Genomic DNA, 15,018 nt, shown 5'->3' with positions numbered 1-15,018 from the left:
TATGTGTGAAAGGGACTATAATCTAAATAACCTTTCTTCACTACAAAGAATCTTTTGTAAAACAAAAATGTTAAGGTTATTTATTGAACCATGTAGCCAAAAATGTTTTTTTTTGTATAGCGTCATACAGCACCTTTATTTATTTGGTTTTTTTTGTGGATATTAAACTTTTTTTATAGAACCATACAGCCTGACAGAAGTCTTTAAAGGTGCAGTGTGTAATTTTTAGAAGGATCTCTTGACAGAAATGCAAAATAATATACAAAACTATATTATCAGGGGTGTACAAAGACCTTTCATAATGAACCGTTATGTGATTATTACCTTAGAGCGAGACCTTTTTATCTACATACACCACGGGTGCCCTTACACGGAAGCCGCCATTTTGTGCCGCTATTTTTCTAGAGAAGCCCTTAACGGACAATTTTGTTACTAAGTTGTCTCTGACGATGACATGTTTGTCCGATGGCAGCTACCGTTGCTTCTCTATGTGTGTCAAAAGCAAGGGGTGAGCAGTGGACTACGCCGTTGGTTGCAATTCGCAACCTCACCACTAGATGCAGCTAAAATTTACACACTGCATGTTTAAAGCAGTGGTTCTCAAACTGGGGTCCGGGGCCTCCAGGGGGGCCGCGAGATGGTGCCAGGGGGGCACCAGTTTTATGACATTTTATAAAATACATTAATTTATCATGAATTCTGTGAAATTAAACCTAAAAAAATAACGCATCACTTCTTTGTATAATTTAATGGTTTTTTTTAATTCAAACGTCAAGTTTTAGAACTGTTTTTTGTCATACATTTTCTTTGGGGGGGCCGCGAAGGAATGCACCGTACACAAAGGGGGCTGTCCGCTGAAAAAGTTTGAGAACGACTGCTTTAAAGAACTTTTATTTAAAGCTGTCTAGGCTCTCCATTAGAAAACATAGAACTGTATTCAATGCACTGTATCAATTTCTTGTGTACAGAGATATTGCAGCAAGGAACTGTTTGGTTTCAGTAAAAAGCTATACGGACCCAAACAGAGTCATTAAAATAGGCGACTTTGGATTGGCCCGTGATGTGTACAAGAATGACTACTACAGGAAAAAGGGTGAAGGTTTATTTCCTGTTCGCTGGATGTCACCAGAGAGTTTAACAGATGGAATTTTCAACAAATACTCAGATGTCTGGTAAATATTGAAAATATTGCCATTACATTTTTTTTAGTATTCATATCCTATCATGAAAATGTTATTTACATATTTTCAGGGCGTTTGGTGTACTCCTGTGGGAAATTATGACATTAGGAAAGCTTCCATATCCAACATACACCAACCATGAAGTCTTAAGCTACATTAATGCCGGTGGACGACTGCCTTTACCAACAGGGTGTCCTAAGAGTTTGTGAGTTCAATAAATAATTGTTAAATGTGTTGACTGAAAACAAAGACATAACAATTGCTTTAAACATGTATTGTATTGTTTGTATTGTATTATATCATGTTTTGTTTTATTATATGATATTATAGGTACAATCTGATGATGGACTGTTGGAAAAAGGGGCCAAATGAAAGGCCAAGCTTCCAGGACCTACAGGAAACCCTGCATAAATTGCGAGATTACGAAGCAGATCAAATAGGCGAAAAAATGATTGCATGTCATGTAAACAAAGCATACTAAGAAGATGGTAAGAAACAAGCATGTTGAAATGTTTTCTATCTCTTCTTTTATATACCCTTTAGAACCACTGTGTATTGTCAATACATAAGCTTTCTTTTTCACCTAAACAATATTGTGATTAGGTTTCTCAAAATCTTCTGGATTAAATGAAATTGCATTGGAAACTTAACCTATTTTGCTACAAATGTACTAAAAGTATCTGTTTTTGGTTTCGTCAGAGGAGGAGGTCTGCACAAGGGTGGATGAAGATGTAGAAACAGGACTTTTTCCTGTGCTCAACACCGATGGACTGAATTACTTGATGTATCGAGCTGAGAGTCCAGACAGTGTCAAAACAGACAATTCAGAGGACAGATAAGACTAGGAAACCACATTTTTACAAGACTTTTTTGACTTTTGATGTCAAATAAATATCTGGTGTCCCCAGAATACATATGTGAAGTTTTAGCTCAAAATACCATCTAGATCATTTATTATAACATGTTAAAATTGACACTTTGTAGGTGAAAATGTGCCGTTTTGGGTGTGTCCTTTAAAATGCAAATGAGCTGATCTCGGCACTAAATGGCAGTGCTGTGGTTGGATAGTGCAGATGAAGGGGCGGTATTATCCTCTTCTGACATCACATGGGGAGCCAAATTTCAATTAGCTATTTTTTCACATGTTTGCAGAGAATGGTTTATCAAACTAAGTTCCTGGGTTGATCTTTTTCATATTTTCTAGGTTTATAGAAGCACTGGGTACCCAATTATAGCACTTAAACATGGAAAAAGTCAGATTTTCATGATATGTCCCCTTTAAAAGTAACATTACGTATACATATCTACTCCAGGAAATGTTTTGGACTCAGAATATAAGTATTTTACAGTATTGCAAATGTTACAGTGTTGTAAAAGTGATTTGTGAGGGTCAGAATTATTGTAGCCTACATTTTTGAAATACTCCTAAATTTTAAGTCTACTCTCATTTTGAAAAAAAAGCTAATTATCAAATATATAATCTGCAGAGAAATATTACTTAGTTCCCTTGTTGCCATAAAATGTAAAATCGCAACTGTCATTATCCTCTTGACCGAACAGTATGATTCAAATAGGTTGAACAAATTGTGCTCGACTTAAGAGGTCTGAAAAAAATGAATTGCTGGGACTCAGGTGGCTATATTGATATTTATTAATCATCACCATTTGACAGTAGCAGAATAAAAGTACAGTTTTGTTCATTAGAAATCTTTACATATACTCTAAAAGTACTAGTTACAAAAAATATTTACTCAAGAAAATATATCATTTAAATTTAATTTAATACTACCCACCTCTGATGTCAAGATGCACAGCTGATTACCATACATGTATATTAGGCCTACATAAATCTGAATTATTCTTATGGCTCAAATGTTTCAATATTTATTTGTTTGTTTATCCAAAATTACTTGTTTATATATGAGTAAATCTTCCAAGTTATTTACAGTAATCTACGTTATTTATATAAACTGTTTATGACGTATTTGTTGAAAGTCTAAGAGATGGTTTCCCGGAAAGGGATTAGCTTAAGCCATGACTAGGCCTTAGTTTAATTAGGAAATATAACTAGTTTTAACAAACATTAGTTAATGTATTACCTAACATGAACCCATCAGCAATACATTTGTTACAGTATTTATTCATTTTTGTTAATGTGGTTAATAGAAATAAAGCTTTAAATTGTTTGTTCATGTTAGTTCACAGTGCATTAACTAACGTTAATTTTAATAAAGTATTAGTAATTGTTGAATTTAACATAATGAATGCTTTATAAGTGCAGTTCATTATTAGTTTATGTTAACTAATGTAGTTAAGTAATGAACCTTATTTTAAGTGTTACAAACATGCTTAACTTAAAACATTACTTGTGTGCATTTTGGGGCAAAACAAAGGACCTCAGTTTGGACAGCTCTTACATTTATTTTAGACTAGAACTAGTCTAATCCCTGTCCGGGAAACCGCACCAAAGTGTTTAAACATAATGGATAAAATGTCATTCAAAAATTTTGTGCGTGTGTGCTCCAACATTAAATGATTTGGATCTCACTATGAAAACCAACAGAAAAATTTAGTGTCAAGTAATGACATTAATTCAATATTTTCACAGGCCAAGTTTACCACCTGTTAGATACTGTAGATATTTAGGGGTGGTTTTCCATACAGGGCTTATCCTAGTCCCAGACCACAATGCATGTTTGAGTTGCCCTCATTTAACCAAAAAATGAAAAACCTCTTGTATCGACATATCTTAACATATATCAGTGCCACTGTTCTGTTTTAAGATGCACCCAATATTGTTATTTTGTCAGGTATGTTTGTAAAAAGTACTTAAATGTCTTAATATAACTAAGACCTAGTTCTGGATTAATCTAATCCCTCTTTAGGAATCTGCCCCTTAATCAAATAAAACGTTTTAATATGTCGTTAGATGACAAAAAATATGACCAAATTTAAGTAGTTTAAAAAAATATTAAAAACAATACAGTTGTGCATCTTGAGACAAAACAATGGCACTGATATATGTTGAGATGTCAGTACAAAATGATGGCAACTCACATTTGCATTTTAGTCTGGTACTAGAATAAGCCTAGCCTGGTTAGCCAGACCTACATCAAGATGTAAGGTCTGGCAACTCTTCACACAAACGGCTCAATGCAAGGGGCGGGATATAAGGTTGTCCCTCAAAATGCCTCTGCACGCAATAGGATAGCGCTATGACCAATCAGAGCAACGAAGAAGGTGACGTATGAGTCCCATGCGTTTCAGTGGAGCTAATTGGTATATCAAACTTTTACCGTAACCAATCGGCAAAACTCCAAACACATCTTTCTTGCTTAAAAAGGACTTCAGTAGGGTTATTTGCTCTTCACTCAAAGAAAAACATAAGTCTAAGTCCTCCAGAGTCGCGGCCAAAGCCGCTTCAAAAGAAAGCTGTTCGCCAGCAGCAGCAGCCATTCTTTGTTTTCAAGTAGGAACCGTCGCAGGCAGCTCTGTCGTCATCATGTTAAGCCCGCCCCACAGACGCTACACACGATGTGATTGGCCTGACCAAATTTTGGTTTTTGGAGCTGTTAAGTGTATTGTGAGTGCCTAGACTAAACCCTGGCGGCAAATATTTCATACTGCATATATACATATTTCATACTGCATGACAGTTTGGGCGCAAGCAGCTCCATCTGCAATAAAACGCATCGGTTCACTTTACAATCAAGCAATAAAAATTATGGATAAAAAGCCAATTCGCCACCATCACTGCTACATATTAGAGAAACACAATTTATTAAGCTTTGAAAGCTTTGGTAAGTTGTGTTTCCTTAGATTAATATTTAAGTGTATTAATAATTTAGCACCTGAGTCACTCAGTACATTTATTCAAATACAGAATAGCCAAAGAGTAACCAGAAGCAGCTCAAATCATAATTGTGTAATACCATACTGCAGGACAGGCTTTGCACAGTCTGCCTTTTCAGTCAAGGGCTGTATACTATGGAATGCATTACCATCTGATATTAAGGCAATTTCTGACTTGAATAAATTTATTTTAAGGGTTAAGTTGTGGCTAAAGGCAAACCAAATTTGTATCTCTTTTTAATTTATTTTGGGGTTTTTTTGTGTGTGTTTGTGTATGTGTGTTGAAGAAATGTTATCTGTTTTAATATGTTCTTAGACATGCCCAACCAGGGACAGGAGTTGAGAATTAGCAATAGCTATAAACTCTATATGCAGCGCATCAGTTACAGGCTTTGAACTATAACTATGTTTGCTTGTATGGTCCCTGTCAAATAAAAAAGTAAATATTATATAAAAAAGTAAAAAATATATATATATATTTTGCGGCCGCTAGGGTGCGTCTAGATTTCTAGGCTAGAATAAGCCCTGTCTGGGAAACAGCCCTGTTGTCTCATATCAGATGTAGGTGGCTTCAGGTTCAGCTGTGATTTTGAGGTGTAGTTGTGGTCAGAGACAGATCAATCCTCCGATTTCGTTTCTGCATCACAGTTCAGGAGCATGTGGAAGGTCTCATCCTCACACCGCATCACTTATCTGTGAAAATAATAAAACCATAAACATAATTTGACATTAGTACTTAAAATACATCATGAGAATTAATATATGATGGGATGATTATCTGAATATTTTTATGTGGCCAAAAGTCCCTCTCAGCCGGATGTAAGATGACAAAATGAATGCAATGGCGTCACAGATCATGGGATGCAAAGTTAAATGCTTGATCATCACAGATTTCATTGATTCTGGTTGACTCTATGGCTGCAGTCATCATTGAGCATCACACTGAACCGGAGCTGGATCTGTCAGTCTCTTCATGGCTGTTTGGGAACAAAAGGATGAGAAATGCAGAAAAAACAAGTTAGTCTGAAGGCTGCTGATATAATGTACAGTTTTTACAGTAAGATAGATGTGCGTTTGGTTCGGGTCAAGCTTATATTGGATTTAGGCAATAAATCAGGTGAACGCTTAGTTAAACATACGAGTCTTTAGACTGATCTTTCAACAAAACAATACAAAAATGAATAAAATTACATATTTTAAACGAATCCATATAAATCAACGAACAAAACGCATGAATAATTTACTGTATAACACTTCATGATGCACGATTAGTATTTCTGTCTGCCGCGTCTTCACATAAAACTTCCAGCTTTGAGCTTCTTCATTGCTGGAGGATATACGGTTATCAAACAGAATATACAGCTGTCTGTCTGTAGCCATTTGGGAACCATGCGAAAAAACCCTGCAACTCATGACATCTGCTTATGAGTTAATGTTAATGTAATGTAAAATGTATGCCTGTAGATCCTGACATCTTGAATTGTTTACCTGATTTTAAGTTTTAACACTGTACTCATCTGTAATCTAACCTGTTTTAATGTTACTATTAGAAAAGAAGCTTTCTCATTTTTCTCATCAAATTTCTCTCTCTCTCTCAACTTTTTTCTCATTTTAATTTTACACGTTGAATTCAGAAAGCTCTTCATATCACACCATCCTCAACGGATTGCTCTTAATAACATGGAGAGGACACGCATGTGACAGATTTCCCCCATCACCTCTGATACTGATAAGCTGTTATTATTGTTGAACTAAACCTGATCCCGGACAGGTTTTAACGTTTGAATCTGTTGCTCGACAGCAACTACAGGATGTGATTCTAAGAACCAAATAGATCAAAGAACCCAAAAAATAACAATGAAATCCAGCTAACTGAGTAATAAGTTTAAAAAGTTGTAAAGCAATGATCTCAAGAGTTAGGTCTTTAAATTTTTTAATTGTATTTGGGGGGGGGGGCTTCATTGAAGCTTTCTGCTGCTGCTCCCCTCAACTTCATTTTTTGTGAACTGATAAGCAAAACAGCTTTCTCTCCAGGCTGTCTATAGCACTGCTTATTGAAGGCTGTAAATAAAACAAATGGAGATTTAATGCATGTACGTCACTCTACATATTAAATATAACATGACACTTGTTATATTCAGGGCTCGGGTAAATTTTTACCTGTGAGACCGCAGTGCTAGACGAAGCCTGGAGAGATGCACTCCTCTGGGCTTGAAGTGCACGTCTATAAATACATAAACACATTTCTTAATGACCAGCAATATTCTTCATTTCTGCAAACATTAAACTTTTGTTAAAACTGAGATTTTGCTAGACTTGCTGAGACTTACTGAATAGCCCGATTTCGCCTTTGCCTTTGCCTTCTTTTCTGTCTTTTTCTTCTTTTTTGCTGCAAAGTAAACAAATAGAGATGTAATACATGCATATTACACTACACATTAGATATAAATTGGCAGTAGGTAAATTTCTACCTCTGAAAGGACAGCTGAAGGCCCTGGTACTGGCTGCACTTTTGGAGAGGAAGGTCTATAAATACATAAAACAATATAATTAAGACCTGTTTTTACAAACATTCAGACGTTAAACAACTGCTGTCTATAAAAATGTTGAAACAGCTAAACATTACATTATAAATGTTTGAGTTAAAACCGAGAGAATTTGATAAACATACTGAGCTGGGGGCATGGTTCTCGCCCTTTTTCTTGTCTGTATCTCCTGTAAATATAAAGAAACAACGATTGAATGCATGTATATTACACTACATTTTACATATAGATTGACATTAGTTTTGTTTAGGACAAATTTTTACCTGCGACACAGCATCAGCATGGCGCTTGTGGGGCGCACATGCTGATGCTGGCTGCACTTGTGGAAGGGAAGGTCTATAAATACATAAAATAAAACAATATTGTTAAGAGCTGTTGCTGCAAATATTCAAACACTAACCGAATGCTGCCTATAAAAAGCATGTTACAAATGTTAAAGTTATTTGGCTAAAACTTACTGAGCGGACTTTGCCGCCCGTCTTTTCTGTCTTTGGAGCCTTCTCTTTTCTCTTTTCTTCTTCTTCTTTTGCTGCAAATTAAACAAATAGAGATTAAATGCATGTATATTACACTACACATAAATTGGCAGTATATAGATATATGTAGGGTTCTGGTAAATTTCTACCTCTGAGACTGAGGTTGAAGGCCTATAAAACACATAAAACAATATTGTTAAGACCTGTTGCTTCAAATATTCAAACACTAAGCACAAGTTTTCTATATAATAACTGTAAATGACCACAGCTAAACATTATAAAAAGAGAATTTGTTAAACTTACTGAGCTACAGTCCTTCTGGCTTTTTTTGCCTCAACCTCCCCCTCATCAATTGTGTGTGGCTGTAAAAAAACAGGGATTTAATGAATGCATAGCACACTACATTTTACATATTAATTGACATTAGTTATGTCTGACTCTGGTAAATGTTTACCTGTGACATAGCAGCAGCACGGCGCTTGAGGGACGCACGTGCTGCTGGTGCTGGCTGCACTTGTGGAGGGGAAGGTCTATAAATACATCAAATAAAACAATATTGTTAAGAGCTGTTGCTGCAAATATTCCAACACTTAACATTTGCTATTTGTAAAATCCCTAAAGCAAAACGTTATTTTACAAATGTTCAACCTAAACACCTTAGAATTTGTTAAACTTACTGAGCTACTGAAGTACAGCGAGAAGTGGCCGGAGCAGCCCCCGGTGGAACCGGCAGAGGACCGGGCCACGTTAAGACCTGCTGAGGAGCAGGCGGGACTGGCAGAGGAGCAAGAATAAAAGCAAGAATAAAAATAATGGCAGTAACACTAAAAATTATGATTTTGGGAACATTTGTGCATATAAGAAAAACTGTTTGAAATTTAAATAATTTTTAAATAACTTACAGATAACCGGCAACGGTCCGGCCATCAGCAGACACCGCGGAGGGGCGGGACCCCCAGAGGAGCGGGCACGGCCCCCAGAGGAGCGGGCATGGCCCCCAGAGGAGCGGGCGCGGACCCCAGAGAAGCGGGCGCGACCACCAGAGGAGCGGGCGCGACCGCCAGAGGAGCGGGAGCGTCCGGGACCTGCCCTCTGCCGGCCCTCTGGCGGCCCTCTGCCAGTTGCACCCACAGACCCAGTCTCAGGCTGAGCTGAACCGGATAAGCAAGAATAAAAATAATGTCAGTAACACTAAAAGTTACGATTTTAAGAACAATTGTGCATATAAGAAAAAATGATTGAAATTTAAATGAATTTTTTAATAACTTACAGATGTCCTCTGAGTTCTGGACCTGCTCAGCAGTTGCCGTCGGCAGGACCAGCAACGGAGCGGCCGTCGGCAGGACCGGCAAAGGACCGGCCGACGGCAGCACCCGCTGTGGACCGGCCAACGGCACGACCGGCTGAGGGGCGGTACCCCCAGAGGAGCGGTTGCGGCCCCCAGAGGAGCGGGCGCGACCGCCAGAGGAGCGGGCGCGACCGCCAGAGGAGCGGTTGCGGCCCCCAGAGGAGCGGGCGCGACCGCCAGAGGAGCGGGCGGGACCGGGACCTGCCCCCTGCCGGCCCTCTGGCGGCCCTCTGCCAGTCGCACCCGCGGACCCAGCCTCAGGCTGAGCTGAACCTGATAATCAAGAATAAAAATAATGTGAGTAACACTAAAAGTTACGATTTTAAGAACAATTGTGCATATAAGAAAAACTGATTGAAATTTAAATGAATTTTTTAATAACTTACAGATGTCCTCTGAGTTCTGGACCTGCTCAGCAGTTGCCGTCGGCAGGACCAGCAACGGAGCGGCCGTCGGCAGGACCGGCAAAGGACCGGCCGACGGCAGCACCCGCTGTGGACCGGCCGACGGCACGACCTGCTGAGGGACGGGACCCCCAGTGGAGCGGGTGCGGCCCCCAGAGGAGCGGGCGCGACCCCCAGAGGAGCGGTTGCGGCCCCCAGAGGAGCGGGCGCGACCGCCAGAGGAGCGGGCGCGACCGCCAGAGGAGCGGGCGGGACCGGGACCTGCCCCCTGCCGGCCCTCTGGCGGCCCTCTGCCAGTCGCACCCGCGGACCCAGCCTCAGGCTGAGCAGAACCTGATAATCAAGAATAAAAATAATGTCAGTAACACTAAAAGTTATGATTTTAAGAACAATTGTGCATATAAGAAAAACTGATTGAAATTTAAATGAATTTTTTAATAACTTACAGATGTCCTCTGAGTTCTGGACCTGCTCAGCAGTTGCCGTCGGCAGGACCAGCAACGGAGCGGCCGTCGGCAGGACCGGCAAAGGACCGGCCGACGGCAGCACCCGCTGTGGACCGGCCGACGGCACGACCTGCTGAGGGACGGGACCCCCAGTGGAGCGGGTGCGGCCCCCAGAGGAGCGGGCGCGACCCCCAGAGGAGCGGTTGCGGCCCCCAGAGGAGCGGGCGCGACCGCCAGAGGAGCGGGCGCAACCGGGACCTGCCCTCTGCTGGCCCTCTGCCGGCCCTCTGCCGGTCGCACCCGCGGCCACAGTCTCAGGCTCCGCTGAACCTGATAAGCAAGAATAAAAATAATGTCAGTAACACTAAAAGTTACGATTTTAAGAACAATTGTGCATATAAGAAAAACGGATTGAAATTTAAATAAATTTTTTTAATAACTTACAGATGTCCTCTGAGTTCTGGACCTGCTCAGCAGTTGCCGTCGGCAGGACCAGCAACGGAGCGGCCGTCGGCAGGACCGGCAAAGGACCGGCCGACGGCAGCACCCGCTGTGGACCGGCCGACGGCACAACCGGCTGAGGGGCGGGACCCCCAGAGGAGCGGGCGCGACCCCCAGAGGAGCGGGCGCGACCCCCAGAGGAGCGGGTGCGGCCCCCAGAGGAGCAGGAGCAACCCCCAGAGGAGCGGGCGCGACCGGGACCCGCCCCCTGCCAGCCCTCTGGCGGCCCTCTGCCAGTCGCCCCCGCGGACCCAGCCTCAGGCGGAGCTGAACCTGCTAATCAAGAATAAAAATAATGTCAGTAACACTAAAAGTTACGATTTTAAGAACAATTGTGCATGTAAGAAAAACTGATTGAAATTTAAAAGATTTTTTTAATAACTTACAGATTTCCTCTGAGTTCTGGACCTGCTCAGCAGTTGCCGTCGGCAGGACCAGCAACGGAGCGGCCGTCGGCAGGACCGGCAAAGGACCGGCCGACGGCAGCACCCGCTGTGGACCGGCCGACGGCACGACCAGCTGAGGGTCGGGACCCCCAGAGGAGCGGGCGCGACCCCCAGAGGAGCGGGCGGGACCGGGACCTGCCCTCTGCCGGCCCTCCGGCGGCCCTCTGCCAGTCGCACCCGCGGACCCAGCCTCAGGCTGAGCTGAACCTGATAATCAAGAATAAAAATAATGTGAGTAACACTAAAAGTTACGATTTTAAGAACAATTGTGCATATAAGAAAAATTGATTGAAATTTAAATGAATTTTTTAATAACTTACAGATGTCCTCTGAGGACCGGACCGGCGGACGAGCGGCCATGGGTCGTCTGGTAACCCGGGCAGGTACCGGACATATGAGGGGGCGTACTGGTCTATATATATATATATAAATAAATATAAAAATATTCAGGGACTACCCAATTGCTGTTTACATTTTTACATAAACATGGCTAAAACAAATATTACAAATGATTAAGTAAAACAAAAGGTTAATAGCTGAACTCACGGAGCATTAGATTGCCTAAAGCTCGCATCCACCTCCTCACATGTCACAGTAACAGTCTGCAGGAAAAATAACAAACTGAGAATTAACAAATGATCATTAAACTACTTTTTAACTTAAAATTGAACGAGTTATGATCAAATTTAAACCTGCGAGATTTTCGCAGACTGAATCCTGCCCGGGCCTGATCTTCGCCCATTGGGCTGTCCAAAACCTAATAAGCAAGTATAAAAATTACAAGTTAAAGTACAATTGTGAAGCCCTTTAAATCTTAATAAATATGTATTGCAACATTTCAAACTTACAGACTCCCCTGGACAAACCGCGGGACACAGAACCTTCTTGAGCCTCCAACAGACCTCCTGGAGGGAACTCCTCACCTAGCTTTGTCCCACTTGGCTGGAAATGCAGAAAACAGAGAATTAATACATGCACATTCAATTACTTTGTAACTTGGCACTAGTTATGATAAGGGCTCTGGTAAAACTCTAACCTGTGAAGCACAAGTGGGACGCTTGTGAGGAGTTAGTCCCAGGGATCCTGGATAGCTCATAGAAGGTCTATAAATACAAATACAAAACTTAATAAAACCTGTTTGTGCAAACACTCAAGTACAATGCAATTTTTTATTTACAGCTAAACATATTTTTTTGTTTAAAACATGTTTTAACAACAATATTACTGTGAATGTTTTATGTTACCCTTTACTGAGACCGCCTTCGTTTGATGCCGCAGAAAACTTTGAAACAAGTTTCTGGGCTTGAAACACTGGACCTGTATATGAAAAGCATTTTATGAGTTTTACAATATAAGAGTTAAAGACCATTTTTTCTTCCAGTATATTGTCCAGAAGTGTCCATTTGAGATTAAGTCAGGTGTGAGAAGGACTTGCAATGTCAACAACATTAACAACGGTATTTGGTAACGCTTTATATTACGACCCGCAATGTACGGCATAATTAAATTGAATTTACAGCATAGCTATTTGTAACAACAGAGTAACTTTAAAGTACATACTTGTAGGTATAAGGTAACAATATATTTATTTTGGGGTAATAGGGTGGTAAAAATATGGAAAATTATCAATTATTTATACTTTATAAATTATTTATAAGTATTTTAGAACTACAGTGTAGCTATTGTAATATTACACGGTATGTACGACTTAGGCAAGTATCTGGGGAAATTATTTAATATTTTTTTGTACATTTTTCTTATTCCCTACTTACTTGAAGAAAGTATATTGTATACAGTCGATGTCTACGAGCCACGTCGTCAAATAAAATATAACAGCACATCACTTTTTAGTAGCCTATATTACTGATATGATTTAAATAGCAAAAATCCAGCTGATTTATAATAATATCGCCCCTTAGTCATACATACCAAGTAATATTACAATAGTTACCCTGTACCCTTACAAAAAATGTTCTGTGGTAATCATGTGGTATTTAACTCTGTCCAAAAGCTTTGGTTTTACCACACAAAAACAACAGAAAACCCACATATGGCATCTAATGGTAAATTCGTGTGATACAATACCATTTTTACCACCTTATTACCCCAAACGTATCATATTGTTCCCTTATACCTACAAGTATTATGTACTGTAAGGTTACTCTGTTGTTACAAATAGGTACGTTGTGAATTCTGTTTAATTACCCGGTACATTGCGGGTCTTAATATGAAGCGTTACCCATGTTTTTAAAGTAACTGTCAAGTTTTTAAGTTAACGTTAGTATAGTAGCAAAACGATAACTGAGTTTTACACTTTACACGACTTTTTAGTTACAGATACTGACTCACTTACACAGTTCATGTCAAACTCTGATTAACACAAATATAATAAACACATCTCATTTTACTTTATAGTTAATAACAGAAGAAATGGGTTTACTTACAGGTCTCTCTCGCGGTGTCCGAAATACGGTGAACCGGCATCACCGCGGACTCCACAGCTGGCATCCGAGGACGCCTGCTGTGTTGTCCGCGGTGGACCTTCGGTTCACCGCTAGGCTGGCGTCCCAAGAAAGAGACCAGCCAATTGTACATGGCCAAAAAAAACCGCGCGATTAGCCGGAATGGCCGGCTAACCGCAGCGGTCCTTTTTGGCCGTCTATAAATCATTGAGAAAAAAAAAGAAATAAAAAACAAACACACGAACACACACCAAAAGCAAACTAACACACGCTCAAAACAAAACAAAAACACGCAAAACACACAAATTAAACTAAAAAACGAAATACAACGAAATAGCAATGAAGAGCAACAGCAACGTCAACCAAAATCTCCTAACTTTAAACCCACAAATTTTCTGGAATTCGCGCGGTCTTATATAGCCCTCTTACAGTGACGAAATAATCACACATGCTTACAGTTCCATTAGCGTCACTTTTACTGTGACATCACCTTGTGCGCCATAGAAATAGTTTAACCACTTAACTGTCGTAGAGGAACACCTAGGTTTACTTTACTATTTTGGATGTAAATGTTTGTTGAATCATGACAAACTATATATGTTTGGAAAGGTCGAAGCATCTAGAATACATATTTCAGCAGTGTTTTATAAAATAAATTATGTAGGGAGAGTAATTGATTCATTTATGAAGAGAGTGTGCTTCAAAAGATTTATATCCTGCTAAATGTCACTGTCCCAACGGTGGGATGCTTACAATTACTTCAGTGTTTTGCATGAATTCTTATCCAATCATGAATCAATGGAAAGCTCTAAGAGTGTAGTTTTCATTTATCATCATCATTTTGGGAAAAGATTGACATAGTGCGAGTCATTTTCTAAAAGGTCAAGCAGGCCCACATTGTTTTTACATATTTATAACACTAATACCCCAAAACCTAAAAACCTTGACAAACTATACATCTTTGGAAAGCTCTAGAGTGTAGTTTTCATATTTCATCAAAATTTTGGGAAAGAAATGACGTAGTGAGAGTCAATTTCTAAAAGGTCAACATGTAGGCCCAATTTGTTTTTACATATTTCTAAACCTCTACTCTAAACCTAAAAAATCTTGATAAACTATATCACTGGAAAGCTCTCAGAATGTAGTTTTCATATTTCAAGGTCATCTGATGATAGAAATAATGTAGTGACAGTTTTTAGTTACATGACCCCACCCCCCATTCATAACACTATATCCTGGTCTACACAGTCTCACCCCATGGCGTCAATATTTGAGATAGATATATTACAGAGAAAAACTATAGACCATTTTGCCAGATGTAAACAACACTGGTCCAAAAGCACTTCCTCTTGTTTT

At 40.0% G+C, this 15,018-nt stretch overlaps 1 protein-coding gene across 1 annotated transcript; it reads right to left on the bottom strand.

Annotated features, from left to right (window-relative positions):
- Positions 1 to 2,821: 2,821 nt before the first annotated feature.
- LOC129417745 (uncharacterized) lies at positions 2,822 to 14,559 on the bottom strand. The gene is made up of 24 exons (XM_073867384.1): positions 13,645 to 14,559; positions 12,445 to 12,517; positions 12,237 to 12,303; positions 12,049 to 12,142; positions 11,893 to 11,957; positions 11,747 to 11,802; positions 11,521 to 11,612; positions 11,141 to 11,407; positions 10,698 to 11,027; positions 10,254 to 10,583; positions 9,790 to 10,140; positions 9,326 to 9,676; positions 8,958 to 9,206; positions 8,733 to 8,829; positions 8,510 to 8,585; positions 8,359 to 8,417; positions 8,205 to 8,226; positions 8,038 to 8,108; positions 7,843 to 7,915; positions 7,705 to 7,748; positions 7,505 to 7,559; positions 7,364 to 7,422; positions 7,194 to 7,257; positions 2,822 to 6,010 (listed from the first exon to the last, which is right to left on the bottom strand). The coding sequence occupies exons 1-24, from the start codon at positions 13,868 to 13,870 to the stop codon at positions 6,005 to 6,007; spliced, it is 3,177 nt and encodes a 1,058-aa protein (XP_073723485.1). The 5' UTR covers positions 13,871 to 14,559; the 3' UTR covers positions 2,822 to 6,004.
- Positions 14,560 to 15,018: the final 459 nt, after the last annotated feature.

This window comes from Misgurnus anguillicaudatus, chromosome 5, assembly GCF_027580225.2.
Source record: "Misgurnus anguillicaudatus chromosome 5, ASM2758022v2, whole genome shotgun sequence".
In the NCBI taxonomy this organism is placed as follows: Eukaryota; Metazoa; Chordata; class Actinopteri; order Cypriniformes; family Cobitidae; genus Misgurnus; species Misgurnus anguillicaudatus.
The sequence above is the reverse complement of the archived record's forward strand: the minus strand, read 5'-3'. Positions and strand labels throughout refer to the sequence as shown.

Coding starts and splice junctions, on each gene's coding strand:
- LOC129417745 (XM_073867384.1), bottom strand. CDS start 13,870: ATGATTTATAGACGGCCAAAAAGGACCGCTGCGGTTAGCCGGCCATTC. Junction 11,803..11,892: donor AGTCTGCGAAAATCTCGCAG/GTTTAAATTTGA, acceptor TTTTTCCTGCAG/ACTGTTACTGTGACATGTGA. Junction 9,677..9,789: donor CCAGAACTCAGAGGACATCT/GTAAGTTATTAA, acceptor CTTGATTATCAG/GTTCAGCTCAGCCTGAGGCT.